Below are 26,426 nucleotides of genomic sequence, written 5' to 3'. Positions count from 1 at the left end.
TGCCATATTGCATTGCATTGTACAGAAACTTGCAGAGCTGCAAACTGAAAGAGAAAGGTCATTTTTAATAACATTAAATTTCAATATGACTTGTGTTGCCATTGTATAAGCTATATAGTTTTTTTATTTGGTCATTTTTTTCCCACAAAAGTAGAGTTACCCTTTAAAGATTGTAATTTGAAAAAGTGTAAGCCTTTAATTTGTGCTTTGTATGCCTTTAAATCACAAAATATATACAAAAGTCTTTGTTAACTACACCGCCTAAAATTTAGCAGCTTGGAAAGAAAAAAAAAAATGACAAACAACAGCAATGTGATAACAATCAATACGAAAAAGACATTACGGTCTTATCACATTCAAAAACACAACTGAAGCTGAGCATCATGGAAGGAAGTGGCATAATGCAAAAAGGAAAGCTATTCTGTAGAGGGAAGTGAAATTTCCTTTCAATGATCAGGTTTAATTCAAAATGTGGAACAGACAAAATAATTTAGCATTATACTAGCAATTGCCTACTTGCTCTTTTTTAAACAGGATGGCAACAGAAAGCACAAATGCTCTGATTATTAGAGCATTTTAATTTGGTTAAAGAAATTACTAGTAAAAGGATAATTCACTAAAGGATTAATAAGTGTGTTCAGCCAGTCTTGTGACCTAACATAGCTAGGTCATCCACCTCAATTTTCTTGATTGCATTAAAGGAGTTTAGCTTGTTCACCAGCTTACCCCAGACTGTGATTGGTTAATGAAGAAGACGCAAAAAGCTGATGTGGCTGTCGCCCTCCCAGCCTCAAGGCGTCTCCATACTGTTTACTGATGCACTGTGACATTGTGCAAAGAAATAGTGTCATGACTGCTTTAGAATGTTGTATCACCCTTTTACAGTGTAATTGTTGCTGTGCAGGGGGTTTCAGGAGACCAATATTTTTGCAGGCAGCTGCTTCTGCTAAAAATCTACCCTGCAGTGTCTCATTCACGATCATTGGATACTGCCCTGAGTACTGTGTACTGGTGCTGTGGAGGTTAACAGTAGTGGCTGCTACAGCCACTGCACCCTCTGCCATTTACAGGGCTTGTACCACTATACTCCCACAATGCATAGCACTCTATGAAAGGGCTGGGGAGAACCTGTCAATCAACTGCTCCTCCTCCATTCATAGAAAGTAGTGCATTGTAGGAGTGTACTAATACGAGATCTGTGAATGGTGTAGAAGGTAAAAGGAGGCAGGTGGGCACCTTTTCTCTGTAGAAGCTGCTGCTATTAACCTTAACAGCGCCTTAAAAAATGCTCAGGACAGTATCTGACAGTTGTGAAAGAGGCCCTGCAGAGAATTGGATACCCATAATGTGTTTGGTGCTCTAACCCCCCCCAAATAAAATCTAATAAACGTCAGCTTTCATGAGTACACATCTGCACTTTTACATTTGTCTGGAGTTCAGGTTTAAAGAAGTATGGCCAAAGCTCGACCATATAGTCAGGATCCACCCAGGAGCCTGGATGGGCACCTGGCTAAGCCTCTCAGTGATCAACTGAGAGCCTGGGCCAGCCCATCCCACCCCCTCCACAGTCCTGGGCTTCAGTGAGCGCTAGGGGGATGGGGCAGAGCAGAGAGCTGTGACTGATAGTCACTGCTCTCTGCTCAGAGCAGAGGGGAAAACTGAGCGATCAGCAGTATTTGATCTATCAGTTTCTCAGCCTTAGACCTGGTGGGGGCCAGATGCAAAATTGGATCAATTTTTCCCAATTTAAACCATGGATATGACAGTAAACTGTTAAAATGAGGATGGATATAATTAGATTTTCAGCATCCATTTTAAATTAAAATTTGGGATGCTAATGTATAATATATTTTCATTTTTTTTTCCAAAGGGCTTGTTGTCATAAGGGGGAATAGCATATGAATTTTAGACTTTGGGAGCCATGCATGTTTGTTAAAGGGATGTGACGAGACAACGCCTAGACATACAAATTCCTTATCATTGGCCTTTCACCCCTAATCCAACTAACCAGCCACAAGGAAAGCCTGGGAGAGCAGGAATATCCATAATGCCAAATTTATGTACAACTAGATTAGAATGATAGTCAGCAGCAGCACCGTGAAAAAGAGCACAGTGCAGTAACCTGAAATTCCATCTTTATGGGCCCTAATTCTTAAATATGGTGCCAGACTTTGGGCCACATGAAAATGACATTTTATACATTTGCTTGGTATTAAAGTATGTTGTAGTTGTACTTTAAATGACTATGTACATGCCTCCCTGTGCTCTCATCCTACTGTCCTAAAGGATAAATTCACCTTTTGGAGCAAGTTGCATGTTATTCCCATATGTAGACTGTAATATGTAACATGCTCCAGCAGTCAACCCCGCCCCATGACAGCAGGCAAGGGATCATCTCCCCATACCCGCTGACACTTTTCAAAACCAGCACGGATGTGCAGGGCTCCACACCCACAGCCGCATCCTTCATTCACAATGCTCAGTAGACAACTTGTAGTTCTCAATTAACTACAAAGGCGCCAATGAGCACCTTCCTAGTACATTCACAAGCCTTGCAGCTTTCAAACAGACAGCCCATACAGATATATGGGCTGAAAGCTGTAGGGCTTGTCTGCAGGAGCTTGACATTGCACCCCAGATTTAATGATCACAGGTACAATGCTCTGCAAGCATGGAAAATAATAAATGTACATTTTTTATGCAAAAAGTTGTGCATTTAATTTTTTTTTTTTAAAAGGTGAACTTCTCCTTTAAAAATACTGCAAGCACAGTTTACAGGCTCTTCATATAAACATCTTAATAGCATTCATAATCTTGTAACATCACATTATCAAACTGGACAAAATTAAAAATAAATTTGATATTTCAGCACACAACATTCTCCAACACAATGCCAACTTTGCATCCAGTTATTCTATAGAAGAATATGATTAGCTTTTACTTTCAAGCTTCATTTAGCTGTAATTGGCAGCTTATATAGAACAACGGGCCACACAGCAAAACCACTGTATATAAATGTCAACCATTGCATTTTCTGTGTGCAGGTGTGAGTACTTCCTTTATTATGAACAGCTCTTTCTATAACAAAAAAATCTTGATTTCTGTCTAGTGGCATTTTAACATTTAGAAAAATATAAACATGAGTTACACTTGCTGATGTGCAATAAATTTTGGTATTTCCTCCTTGGGCAATGGTCACATGTGATGTACGGCTCCAAGACTGAAAGAACTGAAACACAATAAATGATAGTGGTGGGCCAAGAACAGTCACGCTGAAAAGGATAGGGTTTGATGGTGCTCCAGCCAGGGAATGAGGTGGGCTCTGTCTGACTTATTGCAGCTTCTAATGCACACTGTGAAGAATTCAGTAGAAGCAGAGTGAGCAATTTCAACAAATGAGCCTGTGCAACTGTATAAGACAACAGGTAAGGCAGGAGATCAGCTTTAAATATCAGCCTATAAAAAAGTAACATAATTGCATACAAGGGTTGGCAATTCTGCTTCCCTTTTTAAAATATGGTCAGTGTTTACTATGTTCTGTAGAGAAATGTATTCTTCTGCTATAGCTAAGTACCGTAAAGCTGGGTACACACCGAGTTTGTTTTTTCGTTCAACCAGCGGGTTCAATGTATTAAAAAAAACCTGACAGATTGCTGCATCAATACAAGCAAAGTCGATGCAGTGATCACTTCCGCTGTGTCTCTCGCAACTGATTGGATGCTGGTTTTCCAGCATGTCCCTTCGACAGAAGCTGGCCGTTAGACTGGCTTCTGACAGATAGACAGCTGTACACACTGACCAAAAGTCAGCCAGTTCCTGTTGAACAGATTTTTGGCCAGTGTGTACCCAGCATTAGCTATCAGGGCTAGTGAATACTTTCTGGTCCTCAGCAAACCAGGAATCCTGCAGGATATCATCTGTGTGATCAGCTGTACAATACCTAAGGTATGTGCAAGACCGGGCTCTTTACACCAGAAATACAGGTATCTGTTGACAACGGTCACTGTTGCATGTTTGTCCAGTAAGGTGGGCTGTAACAATGAACAATCTCATAAGATACTGTTCAATACTTCCTCATGACGTGTGATTAAAGTACCAAGCTTCCTCATTTGTAACACACATTTACATCATTACACATATTCACAAGAACATCAAGTGATCTGAACTACAAGTATGCAAAAGTATAAGTTTAGAACAGTGCACATGAAACGTCCAGTCCATCTCTTGTAAAACGTATGGCAAGTAGTATTAAAGCAGAACTGCACTACATCTGAGTACCACAAAACAAAAATGCTATTTAATTAATTTTTAATAATTATTATTATTACATCGAGTTTATATAGCGCCAAAGGATTTGCTCAGCACTGTACAATAGAGGGGGGGACAATACATGAAACAGTACAGCAACTACAAACAGCTCACGAGGGGTTAGAGGGCCCTACTCTTTTGAGCTTACAATCTAGTAGGGAGGGGGTAGGGGTACAGGAGGAAATGGCTGTGGGGGGTGGAGTGGTAGGAGGAATGAAGGAGAACGGCTGTTAGGTGAGGGTGGGGTAGGCTTCCCTGAAGAGGTGGGTTTTCAGGGAGCGCCTGAAGGTGAGGAGGGAAGGTGACAGTCTGATGGATTGGGGTAGTGAGTTCCAGAGGATGGGGGAGGACCTGGAGAAGTCTTGCAGTCGTGCGTGGGAGGAGGAGACCAGGGAGCAAGATAGAAGGAGGTCCTGTGAAGAGCGAAGGGTACGGGTAGGGTGGTACCTGGGAATCAGCTTGGTGAGGTAGTTAGGGGCAGTGTTGTGAATGGCTTTGTAGGTCAGAGTGAGTAGTTTGAATTTGATGCGTTGGGCAATCGGGAGCCAGTGGAGGGATAGGCAGAGGGGGGTGCCAGAGGTGGAGCGGTTGGTGAGGTGGATGAGTCTAGCCGCTGAGTTCAGGATGGTCTGAAGCGGGGAGAGCCTGTACTGGGGTAGGCCGGTGAGGAGGGAGTTGCAGTAGTCGAGGCGTGAGATAATCAGGGAGTGTACTAGTAGTTTAGTGGTGTCTGGGGTAAGGAAGGAGCGTATCTTGGCGATGTTGCAAAGGTGGAGCCTGCATGTGTTTGTAAGTGATTTGACATGAGGTTGGAAGGAAAGGTTTGAGTCCAGAATGATGCCAAGGACTTTGGCTTGCGGGGCGGGATTGATGGTGGTGTTGTTGGTAGTGATGGATAGGATGGGGGGGGGGCGCAGGCAGGAGGAAAGACGAGAAGCTCGGTTTTGGAGAGGTTAAGCTTGAGGAAATGGAGCGACATCCAGTCTGAGATGTCGTTTAGGAGGTGAGTGATGCGGGCGGAGAATGTGGGGGTGAGGTGAGGGGTGGAGAGGTAAATTTGAGTGTCATCGGCGTAGAGGTGGTAGTTGAAGCCGTGGGAGTGTATGAGTTTGCCAAGGGAGGAGGTGTAGATGGAGAAGAGAAGGGGTCCAAGGACAGAGCCCTGGGGGACCCCAACAGAGAGGGGGAGGGAAGGGGAGGTGGCACCGTTGTAGGAAATGCTGAAGGAGCGTCGGGATAGGTAAGAGGAGAACCAGGAGAGAGCGGTGTCTCTGATGCAAAGGGAGAGTAGTTTATTAAGGAGGAGGGGGTGGTCAACTGTGTCGAATAATCAAAGCAAACTCACCCATCTATGTGTCCAGACTTTATTTTGCCGAGAAGTCACGTTGAAAAACACCCCCTAGCATTGTTGGCAGTGGCCATTTTGAGTAAGGGCAGATGATTCATGTATCATTTACTTCCTGGAATTCATCTACTATTAGCTCAGACATAGGCTGAGCTGAGAACCCTAACTCCCCTCCTGAAGACTCCTGGGATGTATGACAATTTGCCTAGGCATGGAAACCAGGATACAATATAATATACTTTGCTATTTACGAATGTTAGCAGCATAAGGATTACAAATAGCTCATGTTGATTGAGAGAGTGAAGTTCCCCTTTAAGCACAGTAAATGCATGCTAAAAGCTGCTGAAACACTACAACAAGCCTTTAAAGGGACAGCTGTATCTTTAGGTAATTCATTTTCTGCACTCAGCTTGGTAAATATAAGCTGACCAGTTTTTATGTGTTATTGATCTTTACACATTAAACTCTTGGCCTTAATAAGTATGAGCAGCAACTAAATTCCACCCAAAATGTCAACAATTGAAACATGATGAATTGGAATAATGGAAATATGTACACAGTACTCTTCAAGGAAAAAACACTTACAGGTAAACACATGTTCTTGATTACAAATGACAAAGTCAAGTTCATAAACGTTAAACCATTCTAGGTCTGCATTTTGAGTTGATGTTGCCCTAGGCACTACTAGTAAATCAGTACAATGAATTAGCTCATTCTATTTTTTTCCAAATACCTCCTCTTAATTATCAAAACAAACTAGGCTATTTAGCACAATCCCAAACCAATAACAATAAAAGCATTTACTTGGTCACAGTAAATGATAGGGGTAGTACATTTACTGAGCTGTTCCTCAACCATACAAAATTTCCAAAGATGAGATTTGAGTTTACAAAAGGGGCATGCAGCACCAAGTGAATCCCAATGTCCTTGGTAGATCTACTAAAAATATTTATGTTTTTCAGCCAAGTGAATATAATATTTTGCATGTTAATATTTTATTTTCTCCTTTGGAACAGCAGCTGAGCTCTGCTTTGCTCTCACATGGTTATTCATTTTAAAGTTTAATTGAAAGAAGCCCGTGTAAAGAGCTCAACAGCTCAAGCTGAATAAGAAAGTGATGACTTATCCTTCATCCATTAGACAGTCTGCTTATACTGTGCTGTCTCTGTAGCTAGTCTATATTGCGCTGATAATCATTTGTCACATGTTAAATAAAAGATTGTGAATATTGTGTATATATATATATATATATATATATATATATATATTAAAACTATACAAAAATGACTCAAGCCCTTATGGTTTCTTTTAAAATAAGAGGTACATAAGACTGCCAACTTTAAAAAAACAGACAAAAAACAAACTTCCTTTTTTCCTATTTATAACATTGGCAACAAGTCCCATTTGTACAAAAGCACCAGCTTAGCAGAAAAGTGAGCTTCCAGCCTTATACAGCTCCCTCTAGTGGACATGAATGGCATTGAATAAACACGGTTTTCTATCCTGTGGATATAAAGAAAACGTTTGTATTGGGAAGAAATGTCTATTCTGCACACACACAGACTGGCAGATCAGAACACCTGTCACATGTATTGGCTATGCAATACATGAACAAGTCACACTGCAGCAGGGTGCAAGACACCTGGGATACACTGTCAAGAAAAGTATTTTGTATGGGGAGGAGCAATGTAGAAGGAGTCCCAAGCTCTGGACACTTAGAAAACAGAGGTAAAAACAAGTAGTTTTTGGAATTGAATGGGAGGAGACCCAGATCTGAGAGATCTCGTTACAGCAGCTAGAACAGTTCCCATCAACCACAGGGAATTGTAGTGAATGTGGGCGGGTACACTAGGCCTGTCTGAATGTGTCAGAATCTCAGGCTGCCCATAGGCATAGCAGCCAATGGTTGTACAAACAAGAAAGAGAATTAACTGTTTGATGTGAAAATGAATAGGCTATTTCTGAGAAACTACTGAGTGAACCTGAAGATGGATGACATATTCAGTGAAGGTAGGAAATCAGCAACAAGGACATATAAAGAAGTGTTTGCCCGGAGTTCTTCTTTAAACGTATTGACAGCACGTACATATACAATTCTGGAACACTATCCAGTCATATTCATCACTGAATATAAAAAATGTGCATACTATGACCTTTGCTGAGAAAAAGGAATAAAAATTAATCTGGTCACAAAATGCTTCTCAGTGTATTTTACTTAGGGGCCATTATTTTCACATTATAGACTAAAAAAATACTGTGCACAGAGAAAATCTGACAGTCTAAGCCCAAGCGCTGGGCAGCTGGTAATCCAGAAAAGGAATAATGTGACTAGTATAATCAAAGTCCAGAAGCTAAAATTCTGCAAGCCAATGTTTCAAAGAACTTTAGAATGATATGGGATCATACTAAAGTGGAAGTTAGGCTCTAAAAGAAAAATGAACAAAGCATATTCTTCTATAGTGTGTACCTGCCTTGATCCAAAGTATATAGTGTGATTTCTCATTCCTCTGCTATCTACACTTATGACAGCATATGCTGACACAAGGGAATCCTGAGAGAAGACCGTATCCCCCCTTCAACACACAGTAGGTGATTGACAGCCTGAGCTGTGCATATGTCCCTATGAGACTGTGTAGAAGGGGTTGTGTCTATTCCCTCTACTCAGGTCGCACTCTGTTCCCTGCTCTATGCTGTGCAATGGGTGACTTGAGATCCCCACCCCATCTTCTGGAGCTCTGTCTTCTGCTGTATAAAATGTGTGCTTTAGGAGGCAGTAGAGGATAGGTGCTGCAGATAAACAGGTACAACTTATGTAGGATGATTTGTTTCATCTCTGTATAACCTGAGGCCAGTCACTTCACTGAGTATATATAAAGTCTACAACCACTTTAAAACCTTGAAGCGGAACTTTCAGTCGACATTGGCTATTTTTAATCCTTATGTTGCAAGCGTTGGTAAATAGATAGGAAAGAATATCATATCATATTTACTTTTTAATACTTTTTTTTACCTTTCAATTCCTTCCTGGTTTCCGTGCCTAGGTAAATGTTGTCATATATCCCAGGAGTCTTCAGGAGGGGAGGAGTTTTCTTAGCTAAGCACAGCCTCTTGCCTGCATGCCTGAGCTATAGGCAGATGGATCGCAGGACGTAAATGCTACATGAACCATCTGCCCTTACTCCAGATGGTCATGGCCAGAAAAGCTGGGGGGGTTCAACTTGATTTTTTAATACAAAAAAGCAAGGAGAAATGGATGGGGGAGTTACCGTATTTGCCGGCGTATAAGACGACTGGGCGTATAAGACGACCCCCCTACTTTTCCTGCTAAAATGTAGTGTTTGGGCTATACTCGCCGTATAAGACTACCCCTCTTCCAATGCACACCAGTGGGAGGAATAGTGCCCCATCATTGATGTCAGTGGGAGGAATAGTGCCCCATCATTGATGTCAGTGGGAGGAATAGTGCCCCATCATTGGTATTAGTGGCAGGAATAGTGCCCCATCATTGGCATTAGTGGCAGGAATAGTGCCCTATCATTAGTATCAGTGGAGGAACAGTGCTCCATCATTGGTGTCAGTGGGAGGAATAGTGCCCCATCATTGGTATCAGTGGCAGGAATAGTGCCCCATCATTGGTATCAGTGGGAGGAATAGTGTCCCATCATTGGTATCAGTGGGAGGAATAGTGCCCCATCATTGGTATCAGTGGGGGGAATAGGTGCCCCATCATTGGTATCAGTGGCAGGAATGGTGCCCCATCATTGGTATCAGTGGCAGGAATAGTGCCCCATCATTGGTGTCAGTGGGAGGAATAGTGCCCCATCATTGATGTCAGTGGGAGGAATGGTGTCCCATCATTGGTGTCAGTGAGGGGTGGAATAGTGCCCCATCATTGGTGTCAGTGGGGGGTGGAATAGTGCCCCATCGTTGGTGTCAGTGGGGGGGGGGAATAGTGCCCCATCATTGGTGTCAGTGGGGGGGAGGAATAGTGCCCCATCGTTGGTGTCAGTGGGAGGAATAGTGCCCCATCATTGGTATCAGTGACACCAATGATGGGGCACTATTCCTCCCACTGAGACTTGCTGACCCTGTTCTCGTATGGTGCTGCTGCAGCCAGCATATGTGGTTGCAGCAGCACCTCTACACAGAACACTTACCTGCTGCTCCGGCACTCAATTTTCGCGGGGCCGCTCGGCTCCGCCCCCTCGCCGGTGATTGGCCGCCTGTGTGCCTTTCCTGAGCTACAGTTCTGGCGGCCAATCACCGGTGAGGAGGCGGAGCCGAGCAGCCGCACGAACATCCAGTGGCCGAACTGAAGGAGACGCCGCGCTTCCTGGACCGGATCGTCGTGGGACTGGATCCAGGTAAGAGACATCAGCCCCTGCAAACCCCTGTACTTAATGCCGCAGCCCCCCTAAACATGTGTACCGGCGTATAAGACGACCCCCGACTTTTGAGAAGATTTTCAAGGGTCAAAAAGTCGTCTTATACGCCGGCAAATACGGTACATTTAAAAATATTAAAAATGAATTAAACAGGGTTTTTGGTTTGTGGTGCTCAGATGCAGTGAATTTCTGTTTTAACCACTTGCCTACCAGGCACTTATACCCCCTTCCTTACCAGGCCAATTTTCAGCTTTCAGCGCTGCCGCACTTTGATTGACAATTGCGCGGTCATGCAACATTGTACCCATATGAAATTTTGATCATTTTTTTTCTCACAAATAGAGCTTTCTTTTGGTGGTATTTAATCGCCACTGGGCGCTTTACTTTTTGCGCTATAAATTAAAAAAAGTGCAAACAATTTGAAAAAAAAAAAAAAGTTTATTTGTATCTTTTATAAAATTTTTCAAACAGGTATTTTTTCTCCTTCACTGATTTGCGTTGATGAGGCGGCACTGATGGGCACTGATAGGCGGCACTGATGGGCACTGATAGGCAGCACTAAAGGGCACTGATAGGCAGTACTAATGAGGTGGCACGGATAGGCGGCACTGATAGACAGCACTAATTAGGGGTCACGGATAGGCGGCACTGATGTGCAGCACTGATAGGCGGCACTGATAGGTGACACTGATGATGGGTACTGATAGACGGCACTGACTGGCATCACTTCTGGGCACTGACTGGCGGCACTGACTGGCACAACCCCTGGGCACTGACTGGTGGCACTGACTGGCAGCACTGCTGGGCTGCACTGGTGGGTGGCACTGGTGGGCAGCACTGGTGGGTGGGCACAGGTGGGTGGCACTGGTGGGCACAGGTGGGTGGCACTGGTGGGCACAGGTGGGTGGCACTGCTGGGCACATGTAGGTGGCACTTCTGGGCACAGGTAGGTGGCACTGCAGAGTGGCACAGGTGGGGGCACTGCTGGGCACAGGTGGGGGCACTGCTGGGCACAGGTGGGCGGGGCTAGTGGGCGCACTGCTGGGCGGAACTTGCGGGTGTCACTGCTGGGCACCGATCATCAGGGCATTGATCATCAGTGCCCTGATGATCGGTGCCGATCCCCGCTCTGACAACTGCCGGTTCTCGGCAGTACTTTCCTCACGATCTGACAGCGTGAGGAAAGTGCAGCCGAGAACCGGCACTTGCATTTCCCTGTGATCAGCGTGTCATTGGACACCGCTGATCACGTGGTAAAAGGCCGGTGGGATCGGCCTTTCACCACATCACGTGATCAGCTGTGTCCGTAGGACACAGCGATCACGGAGATCGCCGGGTGCGCGCCCCCTGGGGCGCGCAGGAGAGCGCGTTCTGGGAGGACGTCATATGACGTCCACTCAGAACTGGCCGGCCGCGGTGAAGCCGTCATTCGGCTATGCGCGGTCGGCAAGAGGTTAAGGTCTGCTTATAAAAGAATAAAATTTCATATCCACACTAAATATATCTACAATAGGTAAATTCTCAGCTGATGATACAATAAGTCGATCTCACCTCACAAATCTTTGCCCTCCTGACTGCCTTAAAGTGTTACTAAACCCACAACAGTAAAATCAGTCTGTATATGCAGTAAAGCATGCTTGTTATACTCACTGTGGAACCTAAGGGGTTAATCCTCTGCATTGTGTAGAAAGGATGTTTGATCCTGTCTTCTCTGATCCTCCCCTTCTTCCATTTTCCCAATTTCATCTCCTGTTAGAACAGAGCCTCGGGGACACTCTGCACATGCTCAGTGTTGGTGTGTATTGCTAGAGAGTTTTTTCTTTTTCTTAGGAGGGTGCATGTGATCAGCAGAGGGCCAATCAGCACTGTCCAGACAGAGGTCAGGAGTTATGCAATCTCATAGGGCTTAGCTAGACACTGATAGAAGTCACAAGATTGCAATATATTGCTGACGAGAAAAGATATTTAGCAGTTTATATTTACTAAAGTACTTGCATTTCCAAGTTATGTGTACTGTGGGAGACCAGATATAGTAAATGCAGGGTCCTGGGAGACCAGATATAGTAAATGCAGGGTCCGGGGAGACCAGATATAGTGAATGCAGGGTCCTGGGAGACCAGATATAGTGAATGCAGGGTCCTGGGAGACCAGATATAGTAAATGCAGGGTCCGGGGAGACCAGATATAGTGAATGCAGGGTCCTGGGAGACCAGATATAGTGAATGCAGGGTCCGGGGAGACCGGATATAGTGAATGCAGGGTCCTGGGTATAGTAACACTTTAAAGAATATGTAAACTCAACATATTCCTTATATAGTATGTGTCTGTTGTACCATGTACTTATATACTTGTATGAAAGAGTATCCTGTTCTCTTTTTTTTGCTTCCTACGATCTAACGATCACACTTCTGCTGACATGCCCCCCCTGCACAGCCATTCACTGCTGAGATCACTGTGCTGCTGCATCTCCTCCCCCAGCTCTCTAAGTTCCTTATGCAACTGAGAACAGAGGGTGTGTGAAGTTATTTATAATATAAAGTTATTTATAATGTTTTTATATGTATATACAAATGTTTCGCCATGGGTTGTTTTACAAGGTGAAGGTGTACATATACTTTGAACTATTTTTTAGACAGCACATCTTCTTGTGTACATATATTCAAAAAATTCAATATTCTCTGCATATAACTTACAAAAAGTGTCAAAAGCATTTTACTGAATAGAAATAAAACTCAATATATGTGTACTATGAAATCTCTGGCACTGAAGTCCTCATGCACACTGGGCGTTTTAAAAACGCTGGTAGCGTTATCTGTACAAGTCACATTTAAAACGCACGTTTTTCAGTTTTTTTTTTTTTAATTTTTTGCATTACTGCTTAACTGCATTTTCTGCGTTTTTTTACGCTAGCATTTAAAAGAAAAAAAATGTATAAAATTTTGTGGCTTTTTACCTCGGTTAGCAGCATTAGAGCATTTTTACAGCTAAAAACCTCCTCTAAAAAAAACTTAGTTCTGGGGTTTTTTTCCCAGCCAGAAAACACTCCTGCCATGAAACGCAGATTAAAAACTACGTGTGCACAGACACATAGGATAATATGCTGCGGAGTTTATTGGCTGTAGAAAAAAACGCCAAAAGCCAAAAACAGCCGCTGTAAAAACGTCCAGAGTGCATGAGGACTAATAAATTCAGCAGAATTAGGAAAAAAAAGAACAAAAACATTTCATTTAACAAATCAATTCTTCGGTGTACAATATCAGGAGAGCTTTAAACAAATGAACTTCAATCAGCTTCTAGTTTCCCAGCCAGTGATATATTTGTCTGGAACAGTTGAACAAACATTACTAACTTACATTAAATAGATAAGGCCTTTCATCAACATCACTAAGAGAGCTGACTGTACACTTACTGCAAGCACTGAAGCTTTTAATGTCTCCAAATGTGCAATAACAAAAACTCTACTGTTAAAAGCTAAACAAAGTTTCAGAAGAAATATCGCTCCACAGTTGTGCTATGTTGTAATAGTGTTTGGTAATTTTCTATTAAAACTCACTTCCCACCAAATGATGATATGTAATGTGAACAGAGCCAGAAGTGTTGTATATTGTATTTCACAGACCTAGCGAGAACTATGTCTAGTTGTGATGCCTAAGGCACAGGGAGAAAAAGGACATTTGCAAGGTCAACAGTTTTCACTGGGATTTTTATGGAAGTCATTCTGCAGAATGTTGATGCAACATCTTAAGGGGTTATACACCCAGCTGTCAAATATGTGTGACTTAATTGAACTTTTCTTTGCCTTTTCAGTTTCTGATAACAATACTTATGCACATTACAAATTGTTATGCTGTTACTACCAGGAAGAATAAAAACACAATAAATTAATGTAAACACATGAGAAAGCTCTGGCATGCAGCCAAGCTAGGTGTAAAATGACTTGTGATATCAGCACTAATTATATTTAACTGTCGTAGATGGGCATGTTAAAATACAAAATCCTGTAAAATAAATCCATATCATGAATTTATATTTCTTTGCAACTGGGACGATATTATAATTTGAAGCAATTAGGCGAAATAATTACCAAGATATTTAGATAGACAGGAATACATGGATATCAGTTTTTGAGATTTAAGCATATTATACACAATTCACAAGACACCTAAGGCTGTGACAGCAACCACATTGCTAAATAATATTTTCATTGCTGAACTGTTTATGGCAAGTTTAGACACATTATCGGGTGCCAAAACGGTGACATTTATATAATAGCGTACTAACATCATTATTATTAGGGCCTCATGCACACAGGCTGATAAGCAGCAATTGTTCTGCCAGTATTTGGTCACTAATGTCACAATATGTATAGCATTTATACATGTTTCTGCATGTATTGCATTTGAGCGTAAATGCACTCTACTAGCCAGAACATTCATTTATTCTAGTGGAATACATTTAAGCGCATAGTGTACATTCGTGTTTTTTTCTGCTCAAAGCATTTTTTGGTGCATTTTATTCTGCCTGTAAGCGCTCCTCTTCAAATACACCTGTAAACTTTTATGTGGGCATGCCCACACAGCCTAACATACAGGCATTAAAAAAAAATGCTGAATGCCTATATAAGTGGTGTTCTTTAGTTTTTTTTTTTTTAAAAGGATAGGTTCGCCTTTTGACAAAAAATAATAAATGCATATTTTTTTGCAGGTAAAAAAAAAAAGTGCATTTTTTTTGTTGCGGGAGCCTGTAAAACATTGCCTCAGTGATCAATAGATGGTGCCATGCAGGTCTCCTGCAGACCTGTCAGTATATCTGCTTGCCCAAATGGGATATACAGGCAAGCAGATATATGGACAGGAAGAATGAATTACCACGGTGCTCCTAAGCACTGTGGTAGTTCATTGGGAGCTACAAGCCAACAGCCACTAAGGCTGTCGAGACTTGTAGTTCATTCATTCACATTGAATTATGCGGCCATGTGGGCAAAGCCCTGCATGGCAGTACAGTTTTTAAAAAATGACAGCTTGTATGCAGAACTTTCTCCCCGTACTGCTGGCACAAGAGGGGGGGGCGGATTGGGCAGTGGCTGCAGCATTGGGAACATATTACATGTTCCGCCCTAAAAATCGATGGAACATGTAACATGTTCCCAAAGGTGAACTTATCCTTTAAGCTCTGTGTGCATGAGGCCTTAAGGAATTTCAGGTCACTTTTTACACCCTAAAAACCCTTTAAGCAAAGATCTCAAAGTGGACCTTCACCCAGAAGGGGATCCTCCTTTTTAACATTTGTCAATCCTTGGGAAAGGGTACATGGTTTTGACAGATAAATCGCTCCCATTTCCGGACAGATCACCTCAGCGATCCAAATGGAAGTTTGGCCTTCCCCTTCAGCTTTCTGGGACACATCACAGGTCCCAAAAGACTGCACTACCATTCACAAAGTGCAGCGTGGTTCGTGCATGCACAGAGGGAAACTGGCTGTGAAGCGGCACGGCTTTACTGTTTCCCTTTAGTTAAGATGCCGACACCTGGACCCAAAGCCAATTGAAAAATCCTCTTTAACCTCTTCCCGACTGCCCTATAGTACAAATACTGCTACAGAGCGGCACCGGTGCGCAAAATCACGTATATACATGATTTGGCATTTCTGGGTAGGGGGCGTGCACGAGCCGCCATTCGCAGCTGCGGCTGTCAATTACCGGGTCCCGGAGAGTGATTACTCGCCAGCGACCAAGGATTTCCGAGGACCTCCGACGGGGAGAATGGTTTTGTTTACTAACAGTTCTCCTCCCTGTCAGCTCGGGCACACTGCTTTGGATAAAGAATGGCACAAGCATATACTCCTGCGCTGAGGATGGACTCCACAGAGGTTAGAACCACAAGTAGGATGCATAGAATCTGCATGCCTTGTTGCCCTCAATGGACCAGGGGGATCCAGAGTACTGCATACCAAGAAACAGAGGGTGCACAGGCCTAGTGCATTACCTTTTAAAAGATAATTTTTGTATAAATAAGTGGTAATATACTCACAAAGGAACAAGTGTCAAGGGCACATTATATAAAAGTACAGCAAGGTCCAGTCACACTGGATGATATCTGTCATGGGACTCGTAGACCTCCAAATTACTGACGCGTTTCGAGGACTTGCCTCTTCCTCAGAGCCGATTGGTCCTTGAAACGAGTCAGCCATTTGGAGGTCTACGAGTCCCATTACGGATATCATCCAGTGTGACTGGACCTTGCTGTACTTTACATGATGTGCCCTTGGCACTTGTTCCTTTGTGAGTATATTACCACTTATTTATACAATAAATTATCTTTTAAAAGGTAATTCACTAGGCCCGTGCGCCCTCTGTTTCTTTGCATACACTGCTTTGGATGGCTGTACACAGCACAGCCATCCAAAGCAGTGTGATTACAGTGAAGCACATTGACACCACCCCCTAGTAAAACACTCCCTGCACACAGTTAACCCTTAAATCGCCCCTCATGTTAACCCCTTCCTGCCCAGTCCATTAGTACAGTGTCAGTGCTTTTTATTAGCAGTGATCACTGAATTCATGTTACTGGGGATGTCAGTGGCTGTTAGTTCCCACCCAGTGTCAGAATGTCCACTGCAGTTTCATTATAAGTCGCTAATCGTTGCCATTACTAGTAAAAATAAAAATTCCAGTATATACACCGCCATTTGTAAACACTATAACTTTCATGTAAACCAATTAATTTACACGTATTGGGATTTTTTTTTAGCAAAGACGTAGCAGAATTTTGGTGTAAATTTATGACGAAATTTGATTTAATTTTTTCACTGGACATATTTAATAGCAAACTGTCAAAAAATATTGTTTTTTTCTCAAAATTGTCAACTTTTTTTTTTTTATAGTGCAAAAAATGATAACCGCACAGGCAATCAAATACCACCAAAAGAAAGCTCTATTTGTGGGGGGAAAAAAAAGGACGTACATTCCATTTGGGTGCAGTGTTGCATGACGGCACAATTGTCAGATAAAGTAATGCAGAGCCGTAAGGCAAAAAACGGCCTGGTCAGGAAGGGGGGTAAATCCTCAGGAGGGCAAGTGGTTAAACACATCTGGTTGCTCATTCACATGTGCTCTTGGCACTGACAGAGTTAAACTCCGTTAGCTTCCTCATAATTTTTCTTTGCTCTTTGCAAAGCATATTCAAAATGCTTAAATCTTCTGATCTCTTCACAAATCCTATGGATAAATATCAGACTTTTAATAATACAGGCGCTGTCTGTTCCATTCTGCTGCAGCTAAGGTTAATCTGTCATCACTTTATACACATAAAAGCAACTGGCTCAATTCTTATACAACCAGTTTTTTCGAAAACAAAGGCCTACTACATTTCTAGTGATGAGTGGAAATCAAGCAGGTTTACATTCTGAATGACATCCTGCTCGTCCCTTTGTGTAACAAGTAACACCACATCTTAGTGCAAATGTGTACTGAAGGTACTAAAATGGACTTAAAGCCAGAAAAATATGTACTCACATAATCTGCCCTGCAGTACAGTACAACCTGCTGTATAATTTACTGTATAGCCAAGCCATTCATTACATAGCAGCCAGCTAGGCCACTTGATGATGCCTTTGCTGTGGCCACTAGTATTTGTGTTTGTATGGAAAAAAAAAAAAAAAAAAGATAATGTGACTAAAAAAATGTCTGTTTTTTAAACAATATTTAGGGTAATACTGAATAAAATGTAAAAGATGGATTACATCATAAAAAATGAGTACCTAAATAAAGAACAAAGAATAAAAAAATTGCACTTAAAGAATAAATATCCAGGTCAATGTGATTTTCAGCTTGGAGCATACGAATTTAAACTCAATTAACAACTTCCCGACAGGGGGACACCTGTGGATGTCCTTAAAGTGTTACTAAACTAAGGACCCTGCATTCATTTTATCTGGTCTCCCACAGTACACAAAACATGGAAATGCATTTATTTTAGTAAATATAAACTGCTAAACACCTTTTCTCATCAGCAGTTAGAGCAGTCTTGCAACTTCTATCAGTGTCCAGCAGAGCACTGTTACAGCATTGTAGAAGGAGGAGTTTTCATTCTTCTGTAGCAGGATGCAGGACCTATGACCTCTGTCAGGAGAGTGTTGATTGACCCTGTGCTGATCACATGCACTCTCCCAAGAAAGAAAGAAAAAAAAACTCTCTAGACACCAAACTGAGCATGTGCAGCTTGTCACTAGCCTCTGTTCTTTCAGGCGATATTTGGGAGACACAGGAAGAAGGGGAGGATCAGCAAAGAGAGGATCAAACATCCTTTTTGCACAATGTGGAGGATTAACCCCTTAGGCTCCACAGTGAGTATAACAAACATGCTTTACTGCATATATAGATTTGTATACTGTTGTGGGTTTGGTAACACTTTAACTTTCATCTGCTATACTGGGATGATGCCTGCAGCTACAGGCATCATCTGATATCTTTTTTTTCAGCCAGCGATTCCCTTTGTTGCACAAGCCATCCTAGTGGCTGATTAGTTGCTGGATTGCTATTACAAGCATCCCCATCCCCCTTACATCCTGTCCCTCTCACCAGTACCTCTCCAGGCTCTCCTGTGTGATTAGGGAGCCTGGTATTCAGTTAGGTGGTGCCACCGAGTTGCCATAGAGCTGGCCGTGGACCGGATGGTCCCCAGACATCTCTATGGTTCTGGGAGGCTGGAAGTGATATCATGATGTCACTTCCAGTTCTGGCAGATGAAAACAGAAATTAAGGTTTTTCTTTTTTAATTGATCTCATGCTTTCCAGGGTAGAGGAGATATCTGGAGAATAAAAGTAAAAAAGATAAACAAAAAAAAAAATAAATCAAAGGGACAGCGTAAAAATAAAAAAAAAATTGAAAGCACCCCTGTACCCCCGTGCTAGCACGAAGAAGCGAACACATACTTGGGTCGAGCCCACATATTTGAACGGTGTTCGCAATACACATGTGAGGTAACATTATTTAATTGCAAGAGCAGTAATTCTAGTGTAAGACCTCCTCTGTAACTCTAAACTGGTAACCTGTTGCAACACCCATCATTTTTTGAAGCGTCACCTATGGATAATTTTAAGTATTTAGTTTGGTGCCACTCCACAAGTGTGCTCAGTTTTAAAAAACATGACATGTTAGAGATCTATTTATTCAGCATGACATCTTTTATATTTTACCAAAAAATTGGGTTATATATTGTGGGTTTTTTTTCCAAAAAATAGCATTTGAAAATCGCGTAAATACCACGTGACATAAAAAAAATTGCAACGCCCATCATTTTATTCTCTAGGGCCTCATATATATATATTTTGGGATTCTGAGTAATGCAAAAAAAAAAGAAAGATGATTTTTATATGTAGGAGAGAAATGTCAGAATTTCTTTAGTAAGCAAGTGGGTTAAAGAGGTTTCTCATTTTGTTACAGAGGTGGGTCAGAAGACAAGTAGCATAATGTCTGTTTTCCAGCAGAATTCTGTCATTTAGAGCTCTGTGAGTTCTTTATTCTTAAATGGACCCAATAGGCTGCCAGCCACGCAGAGAAAACATCACTTTGCCTATTTACTCAAATTTTAAATTCACATATTTGTTTACAGGTGTTGTCATGTAGCCATCCGATTTTCACAGTGATCCTTCTATTATTCTAATTTTAACCAAGGAACAGTAATTAAATAAATTGTATTATTTAAAAGAATAAATATTTTCTCTACAAAATGATCAGATCTACCAGCTCTCTGGCTAAAATATTCTAAAACATAAGAGCTGAAAAAAAATCTACAAAAAGACAATTATTATGAGTGGGTGTTGAGAAACAAAATGAGAAGCAAATGTGGTTTTTGAAACCGTCATTTTGTGAAAGGAATTATTCATGCCTAAAGTATGCAGAAACAGTCATTCTAAGTAATGTACCAGTAAATAAAAGGGAAGACATTTCTATTTGCATTTCAAAGCTTCAGACAGAAATTGCACAATACTGTAAACAATATTTTTGCCATTAACAGCAATATCACTGTGCAGACCAGTGAAATGTGATTTCCTTACCCGTAAATACTTCATAAATATGTTTCCTACATGATTATTACAACGTAACCAGAGAGGACTGCAGTTGCAACATGCAGAAATGAGTTTGGAAATGAATAAAGATTACTTCCTCCTGTGAACTTAACTAAAAAGGCCGTATTGCTTCTGGCAGCTTATGGATCATATAAGAACATGATACTTAACAGTGGATGTGGGAGAAGAAAAAAAAAACGCACATTAACTTTGTTTCCTTGGGCTTGCTGATTTACTTAATTGCAGTATCCTTTAATAATAAAGTAATATTTTACCATGAAAACAAATAAATAAATATATATATATATATATATTTATTTATTTTTTTCAATTGTATTCACAAATTTAACAATAACAGCAACAGGATATATGAGTGGGCCACAGTCTATGCTTGTTATGCAAAAACAGCCCCGTCTGCACCTACTTTGAAGACAACCATGCCCAGCTTCACCATTGAAAGCCACCTGATTGGGACTTTTTGCCATATATTGGGCAATTTGCTTAAAGTAGAACCATAGGCAAAACTTTTTTCCCCATTTTTTATAGAGCAAGGGAGGGTCATAACCCGTCCAATTTTTTTTTTTTTGCCATCTGTGTGCTATTGCAGAGATTTCCCTGTACTTCCTGTCCCATGGCCAAACAGAAATTGAGAGGAAATCCCTGAAAATTAAGGAAATTCCTTGGGGACCCCCAGGTCACCAGAACTAGTGTTCTCATTGAAAGATTTCCCATCTATTATTTTTCAGGGGACAACCCAAAATTTGGGATTTTCTTTTACATTCACTTTCAATGATAATGGTAAACATGACAAATAGAGAGGGTGAATCTCCCTCATAGACAGAAAGCATTTTAATCCCTCCCTAACTCTTCCTAATATAACAGGAAGATACAGTCATACAAAACTTGCTAGTTGAGTGAAATATCAATATACACTTGATTAAACATATCTTTATAGCAAACCCAAAGCTAAATAAATTGCATATAATATAATCACAAGCAAGAGGTAGATATTAGACGTTTCTTAAATCACCATATTGATATTAAGCACCAGACAGGGTAATTATATAGTGATTACATTGCAAGGGAAAAAAAAAAATCAGTAATTTCTACAAATTGTGATTATATACACAGAATTTTGTAAAATATCAGAAACAAGCAATGGCATTCAATACTAAACTAATTAACAGAAATGTGCATGCTCCAGGCATTGCAAACAATCATCTGAGAATAATACATTTAAAAAGTCATACACGTTGTACTAAAATACTACTGATAAAATATGATACAATTTTATATTGCAACATAAGAATACATTGGAGATTTGCCAGTATATAACCCCATCACATTTTAATCACAGGTAATGTAACCGTAAAACAGAGCTCTATAAATAGATTTAATAAAATCATTTGGCATTCATACATGAGTCCTTCACTAATTATTTTGGGAATTAGCATGCTAGCTATAATCATGTTTCAACTATGCAAGGGCATGTTGTTCCAGCTTACACACAGGGGAATCAATTTTTTAAAATCATATTCTAAAATGGAACATTCAGCATTAAAACATGGATTATACATATAAATCACACAATTTCTATCGGAGATCAGAAAATATGGTTGGAAATTGAATTCTTACAAAAAGTTTTGCTCAGTAAATAAAATTCACATGGAACCAGGTGCAGCTGAAGATAAGTAAAAAGTTCTTCTGTATAGATTTATATCATTCTATAGGCTCAGACCTAAACTGCTATGTAAGGTGCAGATGATGCATTTTCTATGTATGTTTTAAAGATGGCATTTAGATTTTCATAGTAGGTAGCAACCATAAAAGAAAAAAACGTGAGATTTTTCAGAGAATACAGATATTTTCTTGTTACGGTATAAAAATGTATACTATTCCTAAGCACATAGCAAACAAATGTAAGGGCATCATTGTTTATTTATATGCTATTAATATTAAAGCAGAACAGAAGGCAGATACTGTATAAAAACAACATTTCATGTAGTTGTGTATTCCTTTAAAAATAATGAAATGCATTTTTTCATAAAACTTCCATAATTATCTAAATCTGTCTTAGGCCGAATGCACACTGCAATGCTTGTCAGGACAGGAGAAAGCAGAGTTTTTTTTTTTTCAAACGCGTTCAGAAGTGTTTAGACACATTAAACAGTGTCAAGCGTGTATTCATTTCATTGGCCAGAAGAAGTTATTCTGGGCATTGAAATGAATGAACACTCAATAGCTAAACGTGCCTAGTGCTTAAACGTGTTTAGGTAAGTTAGGCTTTTTTTTACGCAAAAAAAAAATCCTCTACTGAAAGCGCTGGGAAGGGTTTCTTTCTGAATGTAAATGCCTATGTGTGCATGGACACAAAGGCTAAAGCAGAGGGGAATTTTGATTTTTTTTTGTCGCTAATGTCACTAAAGCAGCATTTTTGACATCTAGTGTGCCTTAAGCCTTACTCTCAGCCTCTGTTATTCCCTGCACCACACACCCTCTTAGAGAGGAGGGAGAGGCAGCACCGGTAAGTCCACCATGGTCTGCTGTCTGCACACATGCTGACAGGAGGAGAGAGCAAAGGTGTTGACTTATTGTGTTGCTATTCCTTCACTGTCTAATCAGCAAACTGTAGGTGGGTAGATGACACCATTGTATGCCTCAACTATAACAGACAGTTGCATTGCATTCTTTGGTGAGCTAGCTGGCAGAAGAAAATTAACTTTTTATTTCCATGTCGTTGCGTATTTATTTGCAAAGCGAAATTTCCCCACATTTATTCACAAAGGAGAAATTCACTTTGTAAAGTTAATACACTCTGCTCCTTTAGTAAATCAACCCATCTATATGTCTTATGATATTCACCATTTTCACTGTCACTGGTGGCAATCATAGAAGCAACCTAAAATATGAGCTATATCATCATAAACCCTGAGTAAAAATACAGCAGTTATTACATTTGTCTTATTGTACAGTGACTTACCAAATTCATCACATATGCTTTCATTATCGATCAGAGTTGGGTGGTCAAATGTATCCCGGCAGTAAAGGATCTTTGTGTTCTTGTTGAGGATAGGGATGCCCCCCAGTGCCTGAACAAAGTGGTCCGCCAAAACAGAAGATGGTTTGGCCTGTATTCGTTTCAGTATTGAACGATAGCGGCAATACTGGGGATAACTTAGCACCATCACGTTACCCTCATTTTCATCCTCTCCTACAAAAAAAAAAAAAAGAAATCAGTTCACATGGTTGTAGGCAGTGAATGTAAACTTATATGTATATATGTATCATATTTACAGCAACAATATATCTTGTAGCTTTTAGTGGAGAGCATCAATGTGTTGCCATCATTCTAATGCCTGAACTTAGTCCAACATATACATAAAACTCAGTGCAGACAGAAGACAATCTACAGTATGTTTTTCAACTTTTACAGTATGTTTTTTCAACTTTTACAGTATGCTTTTTCAACTTTTACATAAAACTGAAGCATCTGGGAACTTCTATACGAGGGGTCTCCAAACTTTTTAAACAAAGGGCCAATTGACTATCCTTAAGGCTTTAGGGGGGCCAAACTGTGGTTTTAAGAGGACGACTAGTGCCCCATTGTTTGCTTTAGCAAGAGGAATAGTGAACCATGGTAGGTATCAATTGGAGGCATAGTGCTCCATCGATGGAATCAGTGGGAGAAATAGTGCCCCATCATTGGTCTTAGCAAAAAAATAGTGCCCCGTCGATGGCGTCAGTGGGAGAAATAGTGCCCCATCATTGGTCTTAGCGGAAAGACTAGTGCCCCCTCGATGGTATCAGTGGGAAGAAGAATGTCCCATTAATGGTGAAAGTGGGAGGAATCATTGGTGTCAGTTGGAACAATAGTGTCCCAAGGGCCGAACAGAGGCAAGCAAAGGGCCGCATCTAGCCCCTGGGACGCAGTTTGGAGACCAGTGCGCTATACGAACAGTCTTCATGTCAGGATTGCAAACTGGTAAAAATTTCCAAAATGTACACATTAAAAAACTCACACATTTAAAAGTAATGCCACCTCAAATTAAAACACAACCAACTGTAACAGACCTTATCTTTGGTCCATAGATATCCCAACTGAAACCAGTCAACCCAATCCCAGAATCCAATAAAACAAATAATCCCATTTTTTTGGCACAATCACATGGACTAGAGTACATACTTTCTCATTTAGTGGTAATCAATAAAAAAGAAAATATCAGCAACGTGCAAGGCAAAATTATGTATGTGGTCAGAAAATAAGCAAATAAAATGTATTAGGTTCTATTAATATGTCCTTTCCAAGCTAGTCTAGTAGTTGTAGTAGAAAACATGCAAAATGATTATTTCACTTAGTCCATTTGTTCTTTCCTACAGGTGAAGAGGAGTCTACAATAAAATGAATAAAATGTAAACAAGCTGCTCATAAAGGCATTACTCGAATTCAGAAAAAATCTTGGGTAAAGCCCTTCTGTGCCCATTTGTCTATTTTGTAAATGCTAGCCAAATCTGATCTAAAAACTTTGAAAACAAACCTAACATCAATCAGAGTTCAAGACAAATGTAAACCTAACCTTTTCAGCAAAATGTATTTCCCATTTTTATGGCAAATCAAAAATATTATCTCTATCTAGTAATAATTGAACAGACTACGTTTGAGCCTCACTGACATGTTTGAATAAATTTGTTAAAAGTTTATCACACTTTCTTGAGAAATACCAAACTGAAGTCGCCAGATACATATACAACATACATTTCCCCATTTCACTTCAGGTTATACGGGTAAGAAATTTTCCTTTTACATTCTACATAGTGGTCCTACTAATTTTTATTATTCCTATGTATGTGTTCTGTATAGTGTCCCTTCATACAATGCTAACAAAATCAGTGGTCCTATGTTCTATGAGAGAACAGAACAAAACAGGTAAATGTAAAATTGTTTTTCAAGTATAAAGTAAATTCAACACCAATGTTTTATGTGGTTTACAGCAAATGTTGTTACAGAAAAAAAAATGAACTAAAGTATTTTCACTTTGCATCTTGGCACTGCCATTTCATTTTTAAGGAGTCTGAGAAACATTGCTCATTTGTGAAAACAGAATGTTCTCCTTTTTCCAGATTTCCAAGTAACAATCCAAAAATATGAAATAAAACAAGATATAAAAGTACAGAGCGGAGCAATGCTAGCAAGAGACATAATTAGAAAATCAATGTTTTGCGCATTATTTCCATATTGAAAGAGATCAACAACTTTCCCGTATGCCGTATATGGGATTTTAGATTTTATGCAGTAAAGAGAACATTATGAACCTCCTAGTCCCCCCCCCCCCCCAAAAAAAAAAATTATGAAAATTTGACTTCTAAGAGTTAAGATTTCTTGTACAGACTGCTGTAGGTAACAAGGGCCGATCAAACCAGTAGATGAAAAATGCCAGAGGAATAAACAAAATAAAAACTATACTGATCTTTATTGATCTTATTCATTATGCTTCTGGCATAATTCTTCCTTTGATTGGGCAGCTCTGTTGTGGGTTTCTGAGCTTTTACATGGTTGGTTCACAATGCTGAAACAGTATTCCTGTCTTTCTAGTGAGATAGAAGTCAACTACACTTTTAAAAATATGCTGGTTTATTAAGTACAATGAGGTCTATGCCACTTTGTGGACCTTTATCACTTTTATTATCCAAATTTCTACAGTGCCATCCACTGTCCATTCACAGAATACTTTGTATTTTTTTCAATGGGTTCATAGAACACAAAAGCCTTTTGTGAATGGGCAAGAAGAGAGAAGAGGAGGAGTAGGCAGAGGGGCTGCTGCAAATGACTCTGCAGCTGTTGGATCAGAGACCTGAAGGTCCAGTGTCAGAGCACCAGAAGCAATAGCTGTACTCCTGGCACTCAGTAAAAATGTAGTAGTAAATAAAAGTGATAAGTCCAGAAGGTGCCATACACATCATTGGACTTCCTCCCTTGTATGCAAGAACACCTTTAGAATTCCTGATGTTCTTCTTTAAATGACCAAATACCTTGAAGGCTCATTCACACCACATCGTCCATAAAAATGCACAGGTATTACTTGCAGTCTGGCCCACACTGACATTCCTTTTTTAACCCTCTCCCTTTAACATCACTCCCTTTTCCTGTTGTGGGTTGAGATAGAGAAAGCATATTGGTTCTGTGGAAAATTGCTTTTACACGATTGGCTACTTGAAGATACCCGAGTATTCACATGAGAATAATTTGTTTTGCGAATCTTGACAGTAAATTATTAGTGTAAATTCTCAACTCCTTTTTTAGATTCCTTCTGACAGCTGTAAG

At 40.5% G+C, this 26,426-nt stretch overlaps 1 protein-coding gene across 1 annotated transcript in view; it reads right to left on the bottom strand.

The window, feature by feature from the left end:
- The window catches only part of ARID5B (AT-rich interaction domain 5B), a 392,920-nt gene that overhangs the window by 192,643 nt on the left and 173,851 nt on the right, over window positions 1–26,426 (bottom strand). The window contains exon 4 of the mRNA XM_089683203.1: window positions 23,088–23,318. Within this exon, the coding sequence (XP_089539329.1) occupies window positions 23,088–23,318 (231 nt within the window). The remainder of the gene's footprint in view (window positions 1–23,087; window positions 23,319–26,426) is intronic.

Source organism: Staurois parvus, unplaced genomic scaffold (assembly GCF_062004578.1).
Source record: "Staurois parvus isolate SC_StPar_1 unplaced genomic scaffold, SC_StPar_1.0 ptg000303l, whole genome shotgun sequence".
Taxonomy (NCBI): domain Eukaryota; kingdom Metazoa; phylum Chordata; class Amphibia; order Anura; family Ranidae; genus Staurois; species Staurois parvus.
This window is presented reverse-complemented; position numbering and strand designations above follow the sequence as displayed.